We start from the raw sequence: 20,399 nt of genomic DNA on the forward strand, positions 1-20,399 counted from the left end.
TGCGCTGTGTCTGCCTTGGATAACCTCCTGGGCTGGCTTGGATGGCACTGCCCCTGCTGCGGGGGGCTCTGGCGTGGCTGGGAGGACAAACCACCCTGGGGTAAGAGGCGGAAAAACCCACTGCCCAACCTGACGGGCAAGAAATCACTGGGGCTCGAGTGCTCGATCATCGACGACCGCTTCTGGGGGCTGCTGAAGCACCTTTGCTGGGCGGTTGGTGGTGGCGGGGGATGCGACAGGTGGGTGTGCTGAGCTGGGAGCAGCAGCCCCTGTCCCTGACGTGCCATCAGCCCCGAAAGGCACCCTAGCAGCCAGGAAGCGGGTGGCAGTGGTCGGGCAGCTTGGGATGCGGGGAGAAGCTCATCCCACCCCACGGGGTCATCACCACAGGTGGCCCCTTGCCTGGGCTGGAGCACCAGGTGCCCGTTCCCTCCAGTGAGGGCTCAGCCAGCACTGCTGGGCTGTGCCTGAGGGTCATTTTTCTCCCTGCTCTGTGCATTAATCCGACGCTGTTACAGGTAAGAGGGAAGGGGGATGGAAAACTGGTGTTGCATTTCCCCCTTCTTTCTGTAACCGACTGTGCAATTATTTTTTTTCTCAGCCCCCCCCCCCCCCCGCCCCCCCCCCCCCCCCCTCCCCCCCAGTGATTTACCGCTGCTTTGCAAACCAAGAAGCAAAGCTACGCTGCTTCACAAAGCAAAAACCCAAAGATCTGTGGAGGCTCGAGCGCTGCCTCGTTTCCCTTCCCATGGCTTTCAGCCATGTGTGTGCTTCTCTGTGGCCCGGGATGGTGTTTGCGGAGCGGATAACACCAGCTGTGCCAAGGGGTTGAGCTGACACCCGGCACGGGGCTTTGCGGTTGAGCTGCTGTTGCAGCCAGCGCCGAGCCTGGCAGCGGGATTTGCCGTGCAGCAGCAAGCAGAGGGAGGCTGCAAAAGAGATTTCTCTTACCTTTGAATCACTGCAAAGCGAAAAGAGTTGTGGCTTAATTTTTTTAAAACTTTTTTTTTATGTGCTTTTGGAGCAATCCAAGAGGAGGGTTTTCTTTCTTGTGCTGCTGCAGGAGAGGAGAGAAAGAGGAGTCAGAGCATCCCCCTGTGACTGCACCATGCCTCTTGCCCGCCGCACTGGCCAAATCCCTGAGTCCACTTGGATCTTCAGCTTCAGAGAGATGACGGAGCCCTGGAAAGGTGCCGTTGGCTGCCTCGGTGTGGCCATCTTCTTTGCTATGACCATCGGCATCATCTCCTGGCAAGCGCTGGAGCAGTCACCAGAGGAGTGGGTGCTGCGGGGCCGCGCTGCAGGGATGCTGTGGGAGCGCCGGAGGGGTGCCCTGCTCCTGCGGGCGCTGCCAGCGGGGCGGACAGTGGCAGTGATCACAGTGGGTGGCGTGCCGGCTGCTGAGCCGCCTCCGCCGCGAGACCACTGCTGGCACGATGGTGGGCAATTCTGCTATGCCTGGGAGGAGGATGCTGAGCTGCGGCTCTCCCTTGAGCCCCCGCCAGCCCCTGGCACCGAGTGCTATGGTGTCCGCTGGACCCCGCTGCGCCCTGACGTGACGCTGAAGGTAACGGGGACCCCTGTGCCCTTCTCCGAACCGTGGCATTTGGGGTGAAATGGGCCAAAGTGGGGAGGTCTGGCCTGACCACACAACTTCCCAGCGCGGTTATGGGGTCACACTGTGGCTGGGGACACTCCATCTCCCAAAGCCTCCGCTAGCTGGAGGGGGCCCGGATGGGAAAAGCCTTTTGGAAGCCTTGTGCCCTGATGCTGAGCCCCCAAAACACCAAGGGGCCACGACCGCCTTGTCCCAGTGCTGCATTGGTAACCCCGGGGTGGGAGAACCATGTTTATATTGAGACTGGATAAATAACCACTTAAGATCACAATGTTGGCGAGAAACACGAGGAACTCGGAAAGGTCCCTTCCAACCACAGACACAATGTGCCAGCTCTCTTGGGATGGGATTAATCCATATCCGTTGCTGCGAAAATTTGTTGTTTTGTTGGTTTGGGTTTTTTTTTAAATCCTTCCCAGTTTTCTCTCTCTGTTAAATAAAAACAGACTCTGAAAATGAGCCTTAGGCAGGGGAAGGAAAATCCCCGTTAGGCTGTGGTGTCCTGTTGTGGGGAGCCCTCAGGACAGGCGAGGCAGTGAGATAGGGTCCTGTGGGGATGGGGAATTTTTCCCCTTTAGCCATAAATTGCCTGTCAACATCATTTGGGGCTGGTGGAAGGTGTTGTTTGAACACAACTGTTGCGTGCGGGGCTGCCTTTCCCTTGTTGACACCTAATTGGGGTGCCTGAGAGAATGAGCAGGACAGAATAGGGGATTTTTTTTCTCCTTAGAAAAAAACAACCCAAAACTCAAAACCAAAACAACCCCCAAACTGCACTGTTGGAAAATATGATCCAGTGAAATTTAAGAGTTAAGAAGAGGCTCTTTCCCCCCTGCTCTTTCCCAGCTGGTGTAACTAGTTCAGCTGACACCTGGTACAGCTATTCCGAGCCTCCAGGGTTTCCACTTTAATAATTTACATCTCTTCCCACCCCTTAGTGAGACTTAACCTCTCTCTGCCCCCGCGGCAGAAGCAAGCTCAGGGTTCCAGGAGCGCTGCCCAAGCCTTGGGATTGGGGATGGGGTGAAGAGAAGTGTGTTGTGCTGCGTGGGGGTCGCTGGTCTCTCGCTGCCCATCCCAGCCTCCCTGTGCAGCCCCAGATCCCCGGGTTTTCGGGGAAGCCCGTCCCGGCATGTGAAGTCATGCGGGATGCTAAGTCCTGCTGATCCCCTGCCTTGGCAGAAAGGGGAAAGTTTTAGAGGCTTTGAAGTGAAAATTGATGGTTTCTGAAAGGAGGTGGGTCAAGGATGAGGATGTCTTCTGGGACCGGTGGTTTCTGGAGATGCCTTGTTGCTCCACTGCCCCGTCAGCCCTATGAGAAGTGCCCCAAGTGCTCAAACTGTTCAGTCTTGCTGCGGGAAGTACTTTTTATTATCAGCCCTCAGGGAAGAAGGGAGGATTTGCCTTGGGAGAGAGCGGAAAACTCACAGGTTACCCCAGGGACACCACGCTGCTGCTGAGATGAGCACTCACGACAGGGTTAAAATCTCCCTGCTGTGCACGCTGGGGATAGCTGCACATTAGGGTTGTAGACTCACCCCAGAAATGCTGCAGAAAACAGCTAGGAGAGGTTTATTTCTTTTTTGTTTTAAAAAACTCAAACTGATTTTTCCTAAGCTGGGTTTGTGAAAACGCTGTTACCGCATTTTAAAACCACTGCCTTGAATTTTCCACCTCCACTGTTGCTCCTGCACCCCCGTCCTGCAGTGAAGCCTCTTCGTTTAAACAGTTTTCAGCATCTTTCCACCAGCAGCTCAAAAACCCGTTAATTTTTGATGACTGTGGTTGGATGCAGAAATGTAACCAGGTGGGCTCCCCAAGGCGCAAGGTGTTGTGCTGGGTGTTACCTCTGGGTCACCAGGCTGTTTCAGAGCAATTTTACTTTATTTAAGTTCATCTATCTAAAACTGGCAGGCTTTGGGGAAGATGTCTTATGGTGTGTTTTTTTTCTTTTTTGTTTGAAAGGAAACTGTAATTTTAAGCTATAGTTTTTATTCCTGTGGTGGAATTTTTATATTCCTCCACATGGCTGCATGTTGAAGGCAGATGCATAAGGGGAAAAGGAAGAAAAATTGTTGTCTTTGGCTTTAATTGGCAAGTTAAGACTTTTTTTTTTGTTCTTCAAGGTAAACAAAGCGCATAACTTGCACTTTTGACTCTCACTGCAATTTTTTTCTTTGTCTTCCTACTCTTACACCATTTGATAACTTTAATAAACTGCAGGCTGAGAAATCAAGCAGATAGGTGGTATGTCAGCATTTTTTTGTGTGTGGGCGTTTTTTGGGGGTTGGTTTTTTTTTTCTGTACCTGGAAGCCCAGCTCTTGTTCTTGTGGAGGCAAAATTTAAACCCAAGTATCTTCTCCCAGGTTAGTCGTAGAATGTCAAGAGTGAGCACCCATTGCTTTTTGCATAAAACACCTAAATCTCATGGGGTTGGGATTTTTCTTCCTGGGAAAAGACTGTCCCATGACTGCCCTGACAACGCTGGAATAATATGCAAGGGGTTTGCTTCTCCAAATGCAACTATTTGCACATTCACCCTCACTCCGAGGCATTTCTCGCCATGGACGATGCTCTCTTTGCTGCAGAATTGCTTCTCCATGGTCAATGTCTCCTGGTACGGAGGGGCGAGTGTCCGTGCCCAGCGCTGGCCGCTCAATGGCGCAGAGAGCCACGCACAGCCCTTCGTTAGCGGCGACTTTGGCAAAAACCCCGCTGGCTACGGGCCTGTTCTGGAGAGATACTTCTTAGGCTCAACAGGTAATTACACCCTTCCCTGTCCAATGCCCTGTTGGTTTAATCCCTGTGTTTCTCCATCCCTCTCCTCATCTATAAAGCAACAAGTTTAAGAGTGAGGCAGACGTCTTCAGGATTAAAATATCCTGCAAAAGTAGTGACAGCTGGCAGCCAGACACAGGGAACAGATCCCACAGTGCCTCAGCACTGTGGAAAAGGCCATGACATTAAACCTCAGTACCTGAGAGGGTGGGGTTTGCCCAAGTCACCTCAGGGAAGTCACATGCTCTTGGTGTGTCTTTTTTTTTTTTATTATTGTTTTAAGCAGAGATCTCTGTTCATTGCTGCAACCTGCAGCTCCACTCGAGTGGCTTCACCCTGAGCTCATGGGTCCCCAACGCTGCTGTGGGATGCTGGATGTGGGCACGAGCTCAGTTGCTGTTGTCATTTTGGGGTGGATATTTGGATTATTTTGCAGAACACCAAACTTCAGATATTCTCCTAAATTAATCAACTGATCTGCAACTGCCCTGCATTGAGATTGGTGCCACTGCCTGAGCTGAATGCAGACCAAAAAGGCAAGAAATGGAGCAAATCCAGCCCTTGAAAGGCATTTTGGAGGTTAAAAGGGAATAGCAGAATCAGAGAGCGGGGACTTGCTTGTATGGCTGGATCTGTGGCTGGGATCAGTCCAGGAGGTCCTGATACCAGTATCTCTGCCCCACGAATCCCTGTCCCTGTGGCCGCCAGTGCAAGGACTGAGAGGAGCCAGGTGCTTGCTGAGACACAGTTTTCCTCTTCTCTCCCCAAAGGAGTGACGGTGACAGTGGCACCCGATGTGCCCCTTTTCCTCTCACTGGAAAGCAACAGCCACTTCTGCCTGGGAACGCCAGCAGGCACCGCGGTGCCCCTGCGCTACCTCCTCTGCGTCAGCCCGGACGTGGCGGCTGCGCACCGGCACGTGGGCAGCCAGCTTGCCGGGCAGGCGCGGGCACTGCCGGATACCGCCCTGCTGGGGTAGGATGCTCTGGCCCTCCCAGCTGCGGGACCTTTCCAAGCCCTTGTCCTGCTCGCTGCCCCGAGCATCTCATGCTGGCACTAGGTGCAACCCCCCCACCCCTGTCTCTTTCCACTCTGCAGGTCTCCAATCTGGTGGTATTATGGCCCAGAGAGTTCAGCTGCCAAAATCAAACGAGGTTTGAGGTCACTGGCCAAGAGGCTGAAGCGGCATCATCTTCAGGAGGGGGTCCTGGCCCTACGGGAGCGTGGCACCACTGTCCTTGCTGCTGCAGTACGTCCCGTCCTGCTGGACTTTGGGTTTGAAAGGCGAATGGAGAGCTGCCATCAGCTCTGCTTTTCAGCACGGCTAAATCCCTACACGCCAAATGCAAACACCTGTGTGTGGGGGCTGTGAGCCTCCCCTCCCTGAGAAGGGATGCTCAGTTTGGAGTTTCACCCTACACAGGCAGTGGCACTAAGCAGCTGGTGCTCGGTGGCTTTGCCACTCCTACAAAACACATTTTTCTGCCTTTCCCTCCCCACAGGACCACATGCCCTCAGAGCGGAGGAAAAGGCACAACTCGACTCATGCCTGGGACCCTTCTGTGATAAAGCCGCTGCAGCTCTCCATCACGCTGTCCCCATACACCAGCATCGCCTCCCCACTCTTCCTGCGCTCCCTGCGGGACGGCGAGGTGGCAAGCTACTGGCTGAGCCTGCAGCCCCAATCTGGGGGCTGCTCGGTACGAGACCCTCCTCCAACCACTACACTTGCTGCTCAACCTAAAATCAAAATTAAAGCTGAATAAATACCTGCAGAGGGGGACAACTTGAGTCAGGGGGAAACCTTACGGGTGCAAAGTGATGCCTGGGGGAGCAGCTTTTCTCCTGGTTCATAAATGCAGCAGCTTTCAAATTTCCACTTCCGAAAGATATTTCTAAAAGTTGCTAGTGTGCAGAAAATCCACCCTTCCCTTTTTTGCAGTCATTCTAATGATATACTACTTTGCCATCATGTCAGTGATTTTTTGGAGAGGTTGAGAGAGGGTTTACACCTTTAGGAGTTGCACCATGATGGTGCCAGCTGTGGTAGGGCAGGATAAAGGCACAGCCGGCATCCTCCAGCCTTGCACCCTGGGGTTGGTGAGATATTTTATGGGTCTAACAGAAATTTTCATCCTCTGCTGCAGGTCCCACTGCTGACTACATGGAAGGGTCGACTTTGTGCCCGTCTGAATGTCACCAGTGAGGTGGCACTGAGCTGGTACCTGGCACGTGCCCAGCGCCTGCAGCAGGCACTGGGGGCCACGTACATGGTCTTTGAGGGCGCTGAGGGCAACGCTTTCCTAGAGCAAGCTGTCCCACCTCCCACCGAGCTGGTGGGTGACCGATACACCGAGGCACTGGCAGCGGCACTGGCAACACTGGGAAACACCACTGTCATCAGTGCTGGTGCCGGGTGGGTACCGAGGAGAAGATTCTTTGCTGGAGCAGATGGCTGTGTGAGATGCTTGGGGGATGGTTGAGGTGATGCTTTAAATATGCCCTTGGGATGCCAAGACACCACTTGGCACCCAGGGAAGCAGCGGGGAGGTGGTCTATGCAATGTGTAGGGAGGGTTTGTTTTCATATATCCTCATCCTCTCTCTTTCAGAGCATTTTAATTATTTTTTTTATGTCTCTGAGCATAAAAGTGCTTATATGCATTAATGCCAGATGCAATGAAAATGTATCTTGTCATCTATGGCCATTCAAGCTTCAGGTCACTGTCTCTTCTGCACGAGGGAGAGGGTGAACACTGGAGTCTTGGCCAAATTCCTGTGCTGGTAACTGCTTGTCATGTCAAATGACTGTAGTTTTCTGACTTTTCATGTTTGCATAGCCCACAACAGGGTTAGTTTATTAATTAGCAGTTATAACATGCCTCAAGAAAAAGGCACTGAAAAGTACTACTTTTCTTTTTACCCATTATGTTTATGTTTGGCAGATGTAAAGGGATATGCAGGCTGTTTGCAAAATGGCTTATTTCATGTTGTGGATGAGACACTGATGGTAAATTGCATGAGAAGGCAACTTCAAAATAGTTCATTTTCAAAGAAAAAGCAGTTTCACATGCCAAGGTGGTGACAGGCTCTTACTCAGCCATCTGCAAAACCAGAGTGGTGGAAATAGTGCCTCTTCTGACCATTTCTTTCAGTTTGCCCAGGATCATACCTTTCCTGTGGGCAGTTTCCATACCAGAAGTGTTTTATAAACCATCGCATCAGCATTACCACCTCCTAAGATGAAGAACTGTCCCTGGGAGACCTTTGGGGAGTCAGCAGATGGGTGGGAGGCTGAGGAAGAAACCAAACTCTAGGAGCAAGCAAGCAGACTCAGCCCCAAAACCCCCTCTTGGTTAGATGAGCTCCAGAGCATTTTTCAAGCCAAAGTTCCCTATGATGGTCCAGATTTGACTCTTTAGTTAGCAGTAACACTGTCTCCTGCACTGGGCCACTTGACGATATGAACCCCTGTCCCCTAAGTAAACCCAAGGCATAGAAATGCTACGGGGCGGGGGGAGGGAAATTAAAAAACCCAAACAACAAACATCCAGAAAATACAGAACAAAAACAAAAAAACATGGGGAAAAATAATGTTTTACTCTGGCAGACAGACAAAAGTGAAGTCAGGAATGACAGTTGCTCAGTGTGAAGCAGATGAGCAAAAATGAAAGCCAGGAGGAGAAATCCTTCCTGCAGGACATGTCCCTTGGGCTATCCCCATCACAAGGAGATTGGTGCTTTGGGTTTGGGGAACAGCATGGACCAGGGGCTGAGGATGCTCTTGGGACACCCCAGCCAGTGTCACAGGTATGGTTTTTGTGAGCATTTTCCCATCAGGGTCCATGTTGCCATATGAGAAGTAACAAGACGACGGCTACAGCCCAGATTGTGGCTGTGCTGCTGTCAAGATGGGCCATCAAACTGTGGGCCACTAGACTGAGGTCCTCATGAGATCAAGCCAGTGGAAGGAAATCTTTGCATGGGGGATTTGGGGAGGAGGATGAGGGTTGGGGTTGCCAAACTTTTTAGTGGGTGGGAATGGTATGGGGGAGCACTGATTTCCCTCCAACAGAGATGTGAAGTAGTTGGAGAAACACATATCTGACCGCGGCGACCGCCAAGCCAGCCAGGCATCGGAGAATGTTGGTTCCTGTGAGCCGTGTAAAACCACTGTGTTTGTGCTTGTTTCCCTCAGATCCAGTCACCTACCACTCTTCGTCCAGATGAGCCTGCTGCGCTCGGACTGGAGCCATGCAGGGCTGAAGGGGGTTATTCCTTCTGTGCTGCACTACAGCCTCTTGGGCTACAACTTCTTCATCCCTGATGCAGTAGGTAGTAATTTTTCTGCTTTCTCCCCTATTTCTGGCTTTTCTGCAGAGATTTTTGCAGCAGTTGTTCAGGCAAGAGGAGCATGAGAGGTATGTTTGCACCATCTGGCTTAGATGTGCTACATGAAAGCTTGAAGCACTTTGCTCCCAGTACCCAATTTTCTGCCGTGCTGACTTGAATGGGTTGAATGTTACTAGGGAATCGAGTGAGGAATTGAAAACAAAAAAACATGTTGTAAATTTTAACGGGCAGCCCCAGAAGCAGCCAGGTCTCTGGGGATGCCCTTCGCAGAGCTCCTTAACCGCAGGCGGAGGGCAGCCCGCCGCCTCGCTCAGCTTCACTTGAGCTAAAAACCACCCAGAAAAAGCAAGGAGGGAGCCCAGAGCCGGGAAACCACATGCCCAGGCTCCTGGCTGGGAAATAGATGTTCCTAAAACACCAGCAGCGCTGCTCCAAGTTTGCATTTCTGCTCCAAAGCACAATGGCCTGAGAAATCCTTAAATAAAAACATTATAAAAGTCAATAAACGATCCTTTAATCATGGCCAAGCAGCTTGTTTTTCCTCTCTTCTTAGAGGTGACTGGGTTATTTGTGTTTAAAACATGCTCCAAACATGTAGAGGCTGCATGTGAAGTGTTGGACCTAGAGAGGGGAGCTGCAGACAGTCCTGCAAAAGGAGGCTGTTGAGCAATTTTTCAATCTGGCCTCTATTTTCAGCCGATTTTCCTTAGAAAACAAGGCTGAGGCAATCGCAGCATGCCGGTTCCCTCCCTGAAGAGATGCTGAAGGCATTGGGTTATCTCAGCTGAGCGGGACAAGGGATGAGATCCCCCGGCACGAAGGGAGCTGTGGCACGTGGCACTTGCTGCCAGGGCGCAGGACGCATGGTCCGTGGGGCTGTGTCACCGCAGCTTGGGGGCTGCCACAGTGCGGAGGGGCTGCTTGGGGTGGGAAAAGCCTCTGGAGGAAATGGGGCTTTGTGGATGGTTTGGCTGAGCCCTTAGCGCTGGGGATTTTGTGCCATTTCTAGGGAAAGCTGCACCAGATTTTCAGAGCAAGGGCTCACAGGGATACTCCAGCAACAAGGGCTTTGTTCTCCTTTCCCTGTCCCATTCCATCATCTCCTCTCTTTCCCAAGCCCCTCCCTGGTGTTTCAGAGGTGAACTGGAATCCCCTTCCTCTACATGTTTCCAATTGTTACCAATGCTCTGTTTCTCTGCCACTTTTCACTGTGAATTTGAAGGGATCCAAATTACAGGGGTATTTTCCCACGATGTTTCGTCTGCACATCAAAATGGCAGGAAAATCCAGGATTTTCCCAATGCTTTTCTTTGCAGGAGAGAAATCCCTTTTTACAACGTTCTGTTAAAATTTAGAAACTCCTGAGACATCATCCCCAGCACATCTGTTCCTAAGATGGGGGGATGGATGTCTGACTGACACTTGCTCTTTGGTGAGAAGAGAAACACGGGTGGGGAGAATTCAGCTCCTCTCGCAATGGGGTAACATGTCCTGCCTGTGTGGAGAGCAGGTCATTTGGGACTCATCCCACGATGAGATGCCCCCAAGCAGCCTCACTCAGGTCCTTGTCCCTGGCAGGAGGGAGCCTGGCCAGTGACACCCCAGGGGACCCGGAGCTGTACGTGCGGTGGCTGCAGATCGTGACGTTTCTCCCTGTGATGGCCTTCAGCACGCCACCTTGGCTCTGCTGCGATGCCTGGGTACGTGCCCCCATCTGCCACAGAGGCAGACAGGGTGACCCCCCCCCCCCCCCCCCCCCAAGTCATTAAGATCCCTATTGGGGAAAGCTGAGGGTAAAATCACCACCTTGTTCTTGCTACCCACAAAATCCCCTTCTCTGCCCCAGCAACCAGATCACTGTATGCTCTCAGCAGTATTTTTGCTGCAAAATTAATGTGAGGTTTTGTGGCTTTATACTTGGCTGCTACGTGTAGCCACAGGGCTGGTATCCACAGCACCTGTATAAATGACAGCAATTGTCACATGTGTCTCTCCTTCCCTTTTCCTGCTGGAGTTGCTTAATTATAGCTTGATCAGACAGTTAATATCTGCAGTAGGGTGAAGCCTGCAGATTCACATTCAAGATCTTTCTAAACAGTTGGCAGCATTTTCCCAGGGATGTCACCTTTAGGGCAATAAAAGGGGAGAACAATTCTTAATATCAGTGGCATAAGGGGAAATGCCATTAAATCTCTTTGCCAGCAGCAAAAGTTCATTGCTTTGGTTAGACACCAACACCCTGGCTGATGTCACCTGCCAGCCTCTGTCCCCAGCTTTCACATCTAAATGGGAATAAATCCACTGTGTCAACCTTGTTTGCATCTTGTTACCTGCCATAACTTGATCAGGACATTGCAATTCAGTACCCTCTTTTCTCAAGGGGAAAAATACACACACACATATATATAGGTTTCCCTCCCTTTTTTTTTTTCTTTTCCTGCTTGCTTTGCTGTTTATGGGATGAAGGACTTGTCATGGGTTTCTTTTTCTTCCTCCACCCTGCAGGTCGTGAATCTTACCCAGCAATGCATACAGAGGCACCGGGACTTTGTTGTGCCACTCCTTATAAAATACAGCGAGGAATGGCTCCGTTTGGGGTACCCTATCTTCCGGCCAGCGTGGTGGCTCAGTCCCACAGATCCAACTGCTTTTATCATAGAGGATGAATTTCTCATTGGAGACGAGGTAGGAAACATGGGGGCTGAATGCCCTCAAAGGGTAACTGGGGGCAAAGAAAGTGCTCCCTGCACTCACCCATCTGCCTCTGCATCCTCCATGAACACGATGCTCCTATAGAGGTTCTGTGAAACCAAGTGCTGATGGGACCCTGTTGGCTCCTTCGTGTTTGCAATTTATTCAAAATTAGTCAACAAGAGGTTGTTTTGGTTTTTTTCATTTTTTAATATCAGGGTATTTGTCAGTCCTCTCTGCTGCCAGACACCTCCTGATGGTCAGCATTGCTTGTTCTCCCCCTCTTTTCAGGCTGTTAATCTCATTCCTTGGAGCTACAACCTGCAATGACCAAGAAGCAGCATGATGCACAGGGCCCTAGTCCTCTTGGGGAGCGCCTTTAGCCACATTTGGGCTAAATAACCACACATAGATGGGGAGCATCAGAGAGCACAGATGCTGGGCCAGCATTCATGTCCCATTTGAACTCACCCATCCACATATTGCTTATGGGATTTACACATTTGAATCTATATTTTACCCCACTGGCAGCTATAGTGGGGATTTATTCAGATGAGTGTTGTGAATGGATCCCACCAGATCTGAGCCCATCAAATGCACAAGGCTACAGCAAGTTAGGCGAATGCTGCCAGGGTATCTGTGGCATGTTTAAGATGGATTGATGTTTTTATCTGTTTTCCTGGTAGAGATATAAGCATGGCTGGCATCTGTTTCCCCACCCGCCGGCTTGTTCGGATTGCAGTCGTTTCATGCTGTAAACACTCCTTGCAAGTCTAGTGGTTTTGCACTTTGGTCATGGCTTGTGTAGTGGGGAGTCTCTCCTGCTGCCCTCCCTGCAGATGTGTCCCTCTCGTCCCCCTGCAGGTCACATTCATTTAGTACACAGATGGCAAGATGTTTCATGTGATGCGTGGCCGCTTTAAATCAAAAAGGTCTTGGAAAATCAATTCGGGCTTTCTGAAAAAGACTTGTCTTAAAAGAAAATTGTGCCTCATCCTCCCGTTTTTGTAAGAAGACTTTTTATTTTGTGCAGTGGCATCACTTTATCTTTGTCCCTCCAGCTTTCCCTGGGTGCAGGATCCCAGCAGCTTAATATTTTGGCAGTTATTACCGTATTTTTTAATTAAAAACAAAATCTTCAGTTCATACTATTGCATTTATTTTGCAGCAGTGTGTTAGGCTGTCTTTACACGGGGATACAACTAATCATGGGGACATCAACTCCCTAAAAAAAAAACCCCTAAGCCCAAAAGCTAAGCTTAATGGGAGTATGTTTCTTGTTTTAATAGAAGAGCAGCTTGTGCTGCAGTTTCAGGCTCTGCTTGTGACCTCCCACAGATATTTCAATACCTGATTCCAAAGCTTGAATTTCTGGCCTCAGATTCTGTGGATTCAATTTATATTGTTTTGGTTTGTTTGTTTATTTTTTTAAAGGAAACTTTCACTGCAGGTGATTACCTTTTTAAGAAGCAGCAGAAAGGCATTTTAGCAGAGAGCTTAGATAATCAGGTGGAAAGTTTTTAAAATACAAATCCTTGGCACAAATGAATTTTAGACCAGCATTGTGCAAGCATGGACGCTGGAGGGAGCAGAGGCTTTCCTGCTGTCCCCATGTGCTGCCGAGCACACATCTGGGCACTAATTGTGGTGGTCATTATAACTGTGAGCAAGTTAAAACCTGGTTCCTTCCCACAAAATCTCTCAAACCAAAAAATCCTCGATGCAATTGAATCAGCTAGGGCAGAAATGTGGTCTGTGTTAGTGAGGTGAGATTCCCAGTAAAATAGTGCAAACTCAGGGAGGAGGAAAAAAAAGTCAGAGCAGCTTTAGCCCTCTCTCCCAGGAGATGCAAAGCTTTGGCTTGGCTGAATTATCTAAAATATGGTAAAATGTGATGGTTGCTCCATAAACTTGTTGAGGCCAAGCATTTTTGATAAGGCATGATGTGATGCTGGCAAACACCTTGCCTGACTTTTTTCTTTAAATTAGTATTATTATTATTTTCCAAAAGAGCCTGAGCTTGGGCCGGCAGAGCCCAGACGAGGGATGTTTTGACTTCCAGGCTGGTTTTTGGAAGTTGAAAGAATAGAAATGTACTCCAAAACTGGCTTTGGTGCAATCTGGAACATCATTAATAGTAAACTACAAGAAAATACACAGGGCAGTTCTGTCCTGGTATGGTCTGAGGCAGGGCTAAGTGTTAGGATGCTGGAATAAACCTTCTGAGCATCGTCCCTTGGTGCAAACAGCTGCCGTCCTGCTTCTGAGTTGTGCCCCAGGCTTTTTTGGGGGTCACTCCAGGATGGGAGGATAGCCCTACTTTGAAATCTGATTTTCAGGCTGTGATTTCTACATTCATTACTTCCAGACATCATTTATCTCGATCTCTTGGCAGCACACATTCAACCCGAAGCAGGTGGGACAAGATACCCGTCAAATCAACAAGAGTGCTCAATAAGAGGCTTTTATGTCTGATTTTTGCTGACTACAAAGGGAAACTAATATCTGCTCCCTTCGAGCAGATGGGACAGCAATGCTTTTGGGTTTCTGCAAGCAGTTTTGGAATGTGGTGGTGTGGGACTGCAGTGGTCGGCATGGTTTTGATCCTTGATTAGGGGTCTTGAAAGTGCATTTAACACTGCACAGCCATATTCCAGCACTGCTCATGAGCAAATTTCCAGTACTGGGAAAAGGAATTGGAGCTGACTGCTATTGAATCCTTCCAGCAAAACATATTGAAATTTAATAGCAAAAGACAAGTTGCATTGACCTGGCCAAAAAATACTGTTGGGTGCAGTTTTGTAGCTGTGGCGCAGCATAGCTGCATGTCAGTGCCACCTGCCTGGCAAGAGTGGATGCTGCAAGAGGCAGGGAAGCCAGGTCTTGTTGCCAAATATATTTATAAAGTCCAGGAGGGTCCAAAAGTGTCCCCCGAGGTGTGTCAAACACCATGGTGTCTCCCTGGGACGATGCTGCTGTGCAGCTCAAATAGCATCACTAAGGGGTGCAGGGATAACTCCTCAAGGCTTGCTCTTTGCTGTTGACCAGAACCTCTGAAAATGGGGTTTAAGAGGGACTGATCCATAAATTTCATAGTTTTCACTATTTAGCGTGGGGTTTTTTCCTTTAATGGTCTTTCTAGATATTTTTTTTCCTATTAGCCCCTTTCTTCATCATCATGTGAATGCAGTTGTCATCAAATACAGCCTGCGCTCCTGCTCTGCCTGCATCCACCTGGTCTTGCTCACCCTAGAAGCACGAGCTGTGTTTTGCAGGAAACACACATTTCTGATGTATGTATGTATGTTTGTTTTGTTCAGGTCTTCCAAAATATGAGCTGGTTGGACTCTAGGGGTTACTGCAGGCAGGGATGATCCCAGTCACTTGAAGGCCACTCCATCACCTTTTCTCCCTGCAGTTCAGGAAGCCAGCTTTGGCCTCTGCTGCTTGCACAGATGGATACTCGCACTTGCAGCTGTGAGCCAGGCTTCCTGATCTCTGTGGTTGCTTGCCTGTTCCTTCAGCCTCGTGCTTTGCTTGGTGCAGCCAGCGGTGTGTCCTGGCTAATCCTCCATGTGCTAAATTTCTTTCTTCTTTCTGTTTTTTCACTGCAGGTCCTGGTTGCCCCAATAACAGAAAAAGGGCAAACGTGGAGAGATATCTACCTGCCTGGAGAAGGGCACCTATGGATGGACACCAACACTGCCCGCGTGTTTGATGGAGGCACCGTCCTCAGGAATTACTCTGTCAGCCCTGCAGAGGTGCCGGTTTTTGTAAAGACCTCCTAAATTCACAGAATTCTGCAGCTTTTGGACAGTTGACCTCTTTCAGAGCAGCGCTGGCCAAATGTGCTCGCTCTTCCTTGAGACTATTTCAGCCTATTTGCACTTTTCTAAGAACTCTTTTTTTTATTCCCTCCCCCAGCAGAAATTGTTTGACTCTTTTAGTATTCACCATTATTCTAAAATAGTGGAAATACAGCTTTGGTGCAAACATACATCCACACAGAATGTTGACCTGTATCTTTTCCAGGGTTTTCCCAGTGAAATGTTTCTGTGTGGGGGTTTAGGAGGGCATGTCCAGCATTTCCAGGTCCTCGGTACCATGCTCAAATATACTGCCTTGTCCAGAGAGTGGATTTCCCAGAATAGGAGATAAATGAACCTCAGCTTATACCTGATGGGACGTTTTGCATTTAAAGGAAAAAACATATACAGGGAAAACAAAATACGAGACCTCTATTCATGTGCAAGGACATTGCATGTGCCAAGTGCTACCTGCTTCTCTCATCTCACGCTGGGTATATGGTCCCTCAGGAGAGTCTTTGGTAGCAAGAGCCCTACTTTGAGGTTAATCAGAAAACTGGGTGAATTCCAGGTCTACTGGAAGCAGGTTCCTGTGGAAGAAAAATAATCTTGATCAAGCAAAGGAGTGGCTCTAACAGAGCATGGTGTGGACAGAGAGGATCATTGCCCACCTTGGAATACAAACTCCTGAACTTAGCGCTGAACTCCTGTATGTCCCAGCTAGTGCTTTTCACCATTTTTTGAATTTTATGGGCTTTTTCCAATTATTTCTTGCAGTGCAAGAGGGATCCAGTGTGACCAGCCTTCTTCCATCCAGCAGAAAACATTTTTGTAGGCAAAACAGATGTACCAGGTGCTAAATATGAATTTAAGGAGATTATTAGCAACACTGATAACCCAAGTTATAGATCAATGAGACAAAAACGTGTACGTTCACAAGGTGATTTCAAAGGCTGGAAGTTGAGGGCAGCTGTGATATCCCTGTGATAGCTGAGACCGAAGTGAAAGAGCAAGTTTCAGCTCCCACACTGTGCTGTAGGCAGCGCTGCCGGGCTCGGGCACATGCAGCCTCCAGTGATGATCTGTATAGGCCAGCATCTTGGTTTTCAGTAGAAATTGCTGTTGTACAAAGCCATGGCTCTGCTAATAAAAATGAGATTTAAGAGATAGAAGCTTCACCCAGAATTTTTCCCCTGAAAATGACAGAAGGGAAAGAAAAGCAATACTAATAAATTGGTTGCAGCTATGGAAGCCTAGAGAACAGAGAGGTGAAGAGCTGAGGTGGGAGTGGGTACGGCCCCTAAGCTCTTTCCTCTGTCCAAAGAGGTACATAATGGGGCCAGGGGGAAGAAGCCAGAGGAAAAAATTGGGCTCTGAAGAGCTCAACCCAGGGGTCAAGGCAATTTCAAAATAACAGTGAGGGTGTTGGAGACACATCAAAAGGCACAGACTGAAACAAAGGAATCTCTTGCTAACCGTAACACAAAAGGATCTGTGTGAAAAAAACCTCAAAAGGATTGATGTCAAGGGGCTTTACAGTGGTGCGGGGTGCTGTTGCCTGTCTTATAGGGTGGCTGCAGTGAGGTCACAGCCGTGCGGGTGGGTACACCTGTGTGATGTCACAGCCCCACAGCTGGAGATCACGCCTGGACAGGTACCAGCTCTGGACTGCAGGGGCCCACGGCTTCCAGCACGCTGCTGTGCACTGGATGGGGCTGCCATTGTGGAGAGCCCAGGAACCGCTTTCCTGCCTCCTCAGGTGCTGCTGCACGTGTCAGAGAGGTCAGTCGCCATCCTGCCCTATGAAGGGCAGAGGCTGCAGCTGAAGTTTGAGACAGAAGAACACGTAGGGGAGCCTTCGGTGCAACATCATTTGCTTTAACATTTCATCAGCCCTGAAGTCAGTTGTACTAGCCGATTGTGGTAGGTCCCTTCCAATGGAACTGTGCTATTCTATTCTGTTGTATTCAGAACCTGCCTGGCGAGAAAGAGACTTGAGGCACACCGCCTGAAGGTTGGTGCCTGTGTGCAAGCAAGGCGTATAGGTACCTTGATCATAGTTCCTCACTGGAGGGAGACTCCAGGCCATGGAGCTTCCCTGTGACCCTTACTTGTACTGTCTCCAGTATGTCCAAGTCTCACTAAGGAAGCCCAGATTTGGACATATGGAGCTTTTTTTTTGGTCCGCTCCCAGGACTAGGCATTGTGACCTCTGGGTGTGGTCCCCAAAAGCTCTGTGATGTCACCACAGTGTTACTGTAGAATCCCACGGTATCACCGTGGGGCAGCCCTGCAGGGCCACAGTGCTATCCTCCTGCGTGGGGTGCAGTCGTCTGCAGGTAAGGGGACAAAGGACCCCCATCCCGGTGCCGCTCCTGACCTGCTGCACCCCCACCTTTGTGCTGTCCTTGCTGGGAGGCCACGAGCCGCTTTCCTGCCTCCCCAGTTCCTACTGTCTGTGTCGGAGAGGTAAGTCACCACCCCGCCTGGACAGCAGGAGCACACAGAGATGCCCCTGGGCTCGCTCGTCTGCCCCGGGATGCTCCCTAGCCTTTGTGGCTGCACCAGCACAGCCCCGAGGCAGAGTGGGCACCTCTTCAGCACCTCACTTCGTCACCTTTGCTGCTTCCTGCCGGTTGTGTCTTCAGGACAGGGCATCAGCTTTGTATCTCTCTCCTTTGCAGTGCCAGATGGAGTCAGAGGAGGGGGGCTTGGCAGAACAGAGTGCCTCTTCCCCGGCTGCCAGCACCAGCCAGGTGCCTCAGGCTGTGCCGCTGGACACCCCCGAGGATGAGGAATGCCCTATCTGCCTGAACACCATCAGCAACGAAGCCTGTGTGAGCGGGTGCAGGGATCGTTTCTGTTTTCCTTGTATATGGGACTGGGCCCAGAGAAAAGCCATATGCCCACTCTGTTGGCAGCCTGCCGAAGTCATCTTCTACAAGCTGGCACCCAGCACCTATGAGGTGCACGACATCAGGGCCTTCAACAGAGCAAGACCTCAACACCACAATGAAGCAAGGAGGTGGCTGCATTCCTCAGGCCAGCAGCGACATGACTTTTCCAGCGGACACCATGGTAGTGACCACACCAGGGCTCCAGGGAGGGCCCAAGGCAGGGACCTGAGGCAGCACCATGATGGCCACCAATGGTCTGAGCACACCTGGGGCTTCAACTCCTCCAGAAGCAGGAGTCAGCAGTGGAGTAGGGCTCGTGACAATGACTAAGCTCCAATGCCTGAACAGGACACCCCAGCCTCCTCAGTGTGGGGCGAGCAGCAGCAGCAGGCAGGCCAGGATTCCTCCAGGGCCCAGCACGCAAGAAGCCGATCCCAGTGCAGGTCCGGCAGCACAAGGGGCCGAGCACAGCGGGAGCAGCGAGGAATGAGGGATCGGGATGGGGCACAAGATCTAAGCCCTGAACCAAGCCCGTCTTTCTCTGGGAGAAGAGAGCGCCGCCAGTGGGGAGGCCACAATTCCTCCAGAGAACGGAGGGCGGCATGGAGCTGATCCTGCTGGAGGTTGCGCAGCCGTGCCGGGCACAGGGCCTGGTAGCACACCCTACCAAGAAGGAAAATGCTACACTCACCCCAGGACCATCACCTGCCAAGGTAGTGCAACGAGCCCAGGCACAACAAAGGCCCTCGCGCTGGTGGCTGTGCTGCACACAGACACTGGCAGGGGAGCACTTGCAACCTGGGTTGTGCCTGACTCCAGCAGTGGCAGGAAACGGGATCAAGCCAGGGCCCTTCTGCTCCTGCTGAGGAATAAAATCTGTGGCAGAAAGCACTCCTGTCATCTCCTCTCTTGGGAAAAGACAGACTTGAGGAGTTGGGAAGGGACCTCTGGAGATCATGCAGTGCAAGCCCATTGCTCCAGCAGGGGCAGCCAGAGCAGGCAGTCCAGGGCCACATCCACTCAAGCTCTGACAATCTCAAAAGACAGAGCCTCCAGAAGCCCTGTGGGCAACGCGTCCCAGGCCTTGACCTCCCTCCAAATACACAAGCTGTCTGTTACGGTTAGCAAGAGATTCCGTTGTTTCAGTCTGTGCCCATTGACTCTTGCCCTATTGCTGGATACCGCTAAGAAGGCACCAGAGCCCCTCTGTCCCCACAAGCCTGCACTGAGCCCTGGAGCTCAGGGGCCTGGGTCTGCTGAGTGCAGTGTGCAATGGCAGAGGACAGGGAAGGGTGACACGGCAAGCTGAGGTTCTCACAGACTCAGACTGAACACTCAGGCTTGGAAGAGAGCTCTGCAGATCATCTAGTCCAGCTCCCTGCTAAAGCAGGTTCACCTACAACAGGTTGCACAGATGTGCATCCAGGTGGGTTTTGAATGTCTCCAGAGAAGGAGACCACACAGCTTCTCTGGGCAGCCTCTTCCAGGGCTCTGTCAGTCTCAAGGCAAAGAAATTCTTCCTTAGATTCAGCTGAAACATCCTCTGTTGCAGTTTGTGCCCGTTGCCCCTTGTCTGGTGGCTGGGCATCACTGAAAAGACCCTGGCCCCATCCTCCTGACACTTGCCCTTAAGATGTCTGTGGATATCGATAAGATCCCCTCTCAGTCTTCTCTTGTCCAGGCTGAACAGCCCCAGCTCTCTCAGCCTTTCCTCATCGGGGAGATGCTCCAGTCCCCTCACCATCTTTGTAGTCTTTGCTGGACCCCCTCCAACAGTTCCCTGTCTCTCTGGAACTGGGGCGCCCAGAGCTGGACACAGCCCCGCAGCCACAGCCTCCCCAGGGCAGAGTAGAGGGGCAGGACCACCTCCCTCGGGCCCGTTTGGCCACGCTCATCCTCATGCACCCCAGGATCCCATCAGACTTCTTGGCCACACAGGCACCCTGGTGGCTTGTGGGCAATTTGCTTTCTGCCAGCACTCCCAGGTCCTCCTCTGCAGAGCTGCATTCCGGCAGGTCGGCCCCCAGCCTCTTGGTCCTCCTCATGCTTGGGGCATTGTGGTCTCTGGCTTTGTGTCTGTGGAGGGGAGCGCGAGGGAGATTCCTCCACAAAGCCCTTCCTCCCCAGAGCCCTGCACGGGGCAGAGCCCTTGGAGAAACTGCAGCATCAGCGCTTTCTTCAAGCCAGGAAAGCAGAAATCCTGCTGGGGAAACTCCAAAGCAGAGAAATGAGGATGACCCGGGCTTTGAGAAACAC

At 50.9% G+C, this 20,399-nt stretch overlaps 1 protein-coding gene across 1 annotated transcript; it reads left to right on the forward strand.

Annotated features, from left to right (window-relative positions):
* The first annotated feature begins 852 nt into the window (after positions 1-852).
* On the forward strand, positions 853-16,021 carry LOC102048914 (SITS-binding protein-like). Its single transcript, XM_005445056.3, has 10 exons — positions 853-1,567; positions 4,208-4,379; positions 5,168-5,372; positions 5,496-5,646; positions 5,900-6,097; positions 6,545-6,813; positions 8,595-8,731; positions 10,328-10,449; positions 11,255-11,434; positions 15,055-16,021. Exons 1-10 carry the CDS (start codon positions 1,109-1,111, stop codon positions 15,226-15,228), a joined length of 2,067 nt encoding a protein of 688 aa, XP_005445113.1. The 5' UTR covers positions 853-1,108; the 3' UTR covers positions 15,229-16,021.
* The last annotated feature ends 4,378 nt before the right edge of the window (positions 16,022-20,399 follow it).

The sequence above is a fragment of the Falco cherrug genome, chromosome 10 (assembly GCF_023634085.1).
Source record: "Falco cherrug isolate bFalChe1 chromosome 10, bFalChe1.pri, whole genome shotgun sequence".
NCBI lineage: Eukaryota > Metazoa > Chordata > Aves > Falconiformes > Falconidae > Falco > Falco cherrug.

What these genes read in the sequence shown, in the direction of transcription:
- LOC102048914 (XM_005445056.3), top strand. Translation starts at nt 1,109, where the DNA reads ATGCCTCTTGCCCGCCGCACTGGCCAAATCCCTGAGTCCACTTGGATC. An exon ending in GTCATCAGTGCTGGTGCCGG is followed by an intron (nt 6,814 to 8,594) that starts GTGGGTACCGAG and finishes TGTTTCCCTCAG; the next exon opens with ATCCAGTCACCTACCACTCT. An exon ending in GGCTCTGCTGCGATGCCTGG is followed by an intron (nt 10,450 to 11,254) that starts GTACGTGCCCCC and finishes TCCACCCTGCAG; the next exon opens with GTCGTGAATCTTACCCAGCA.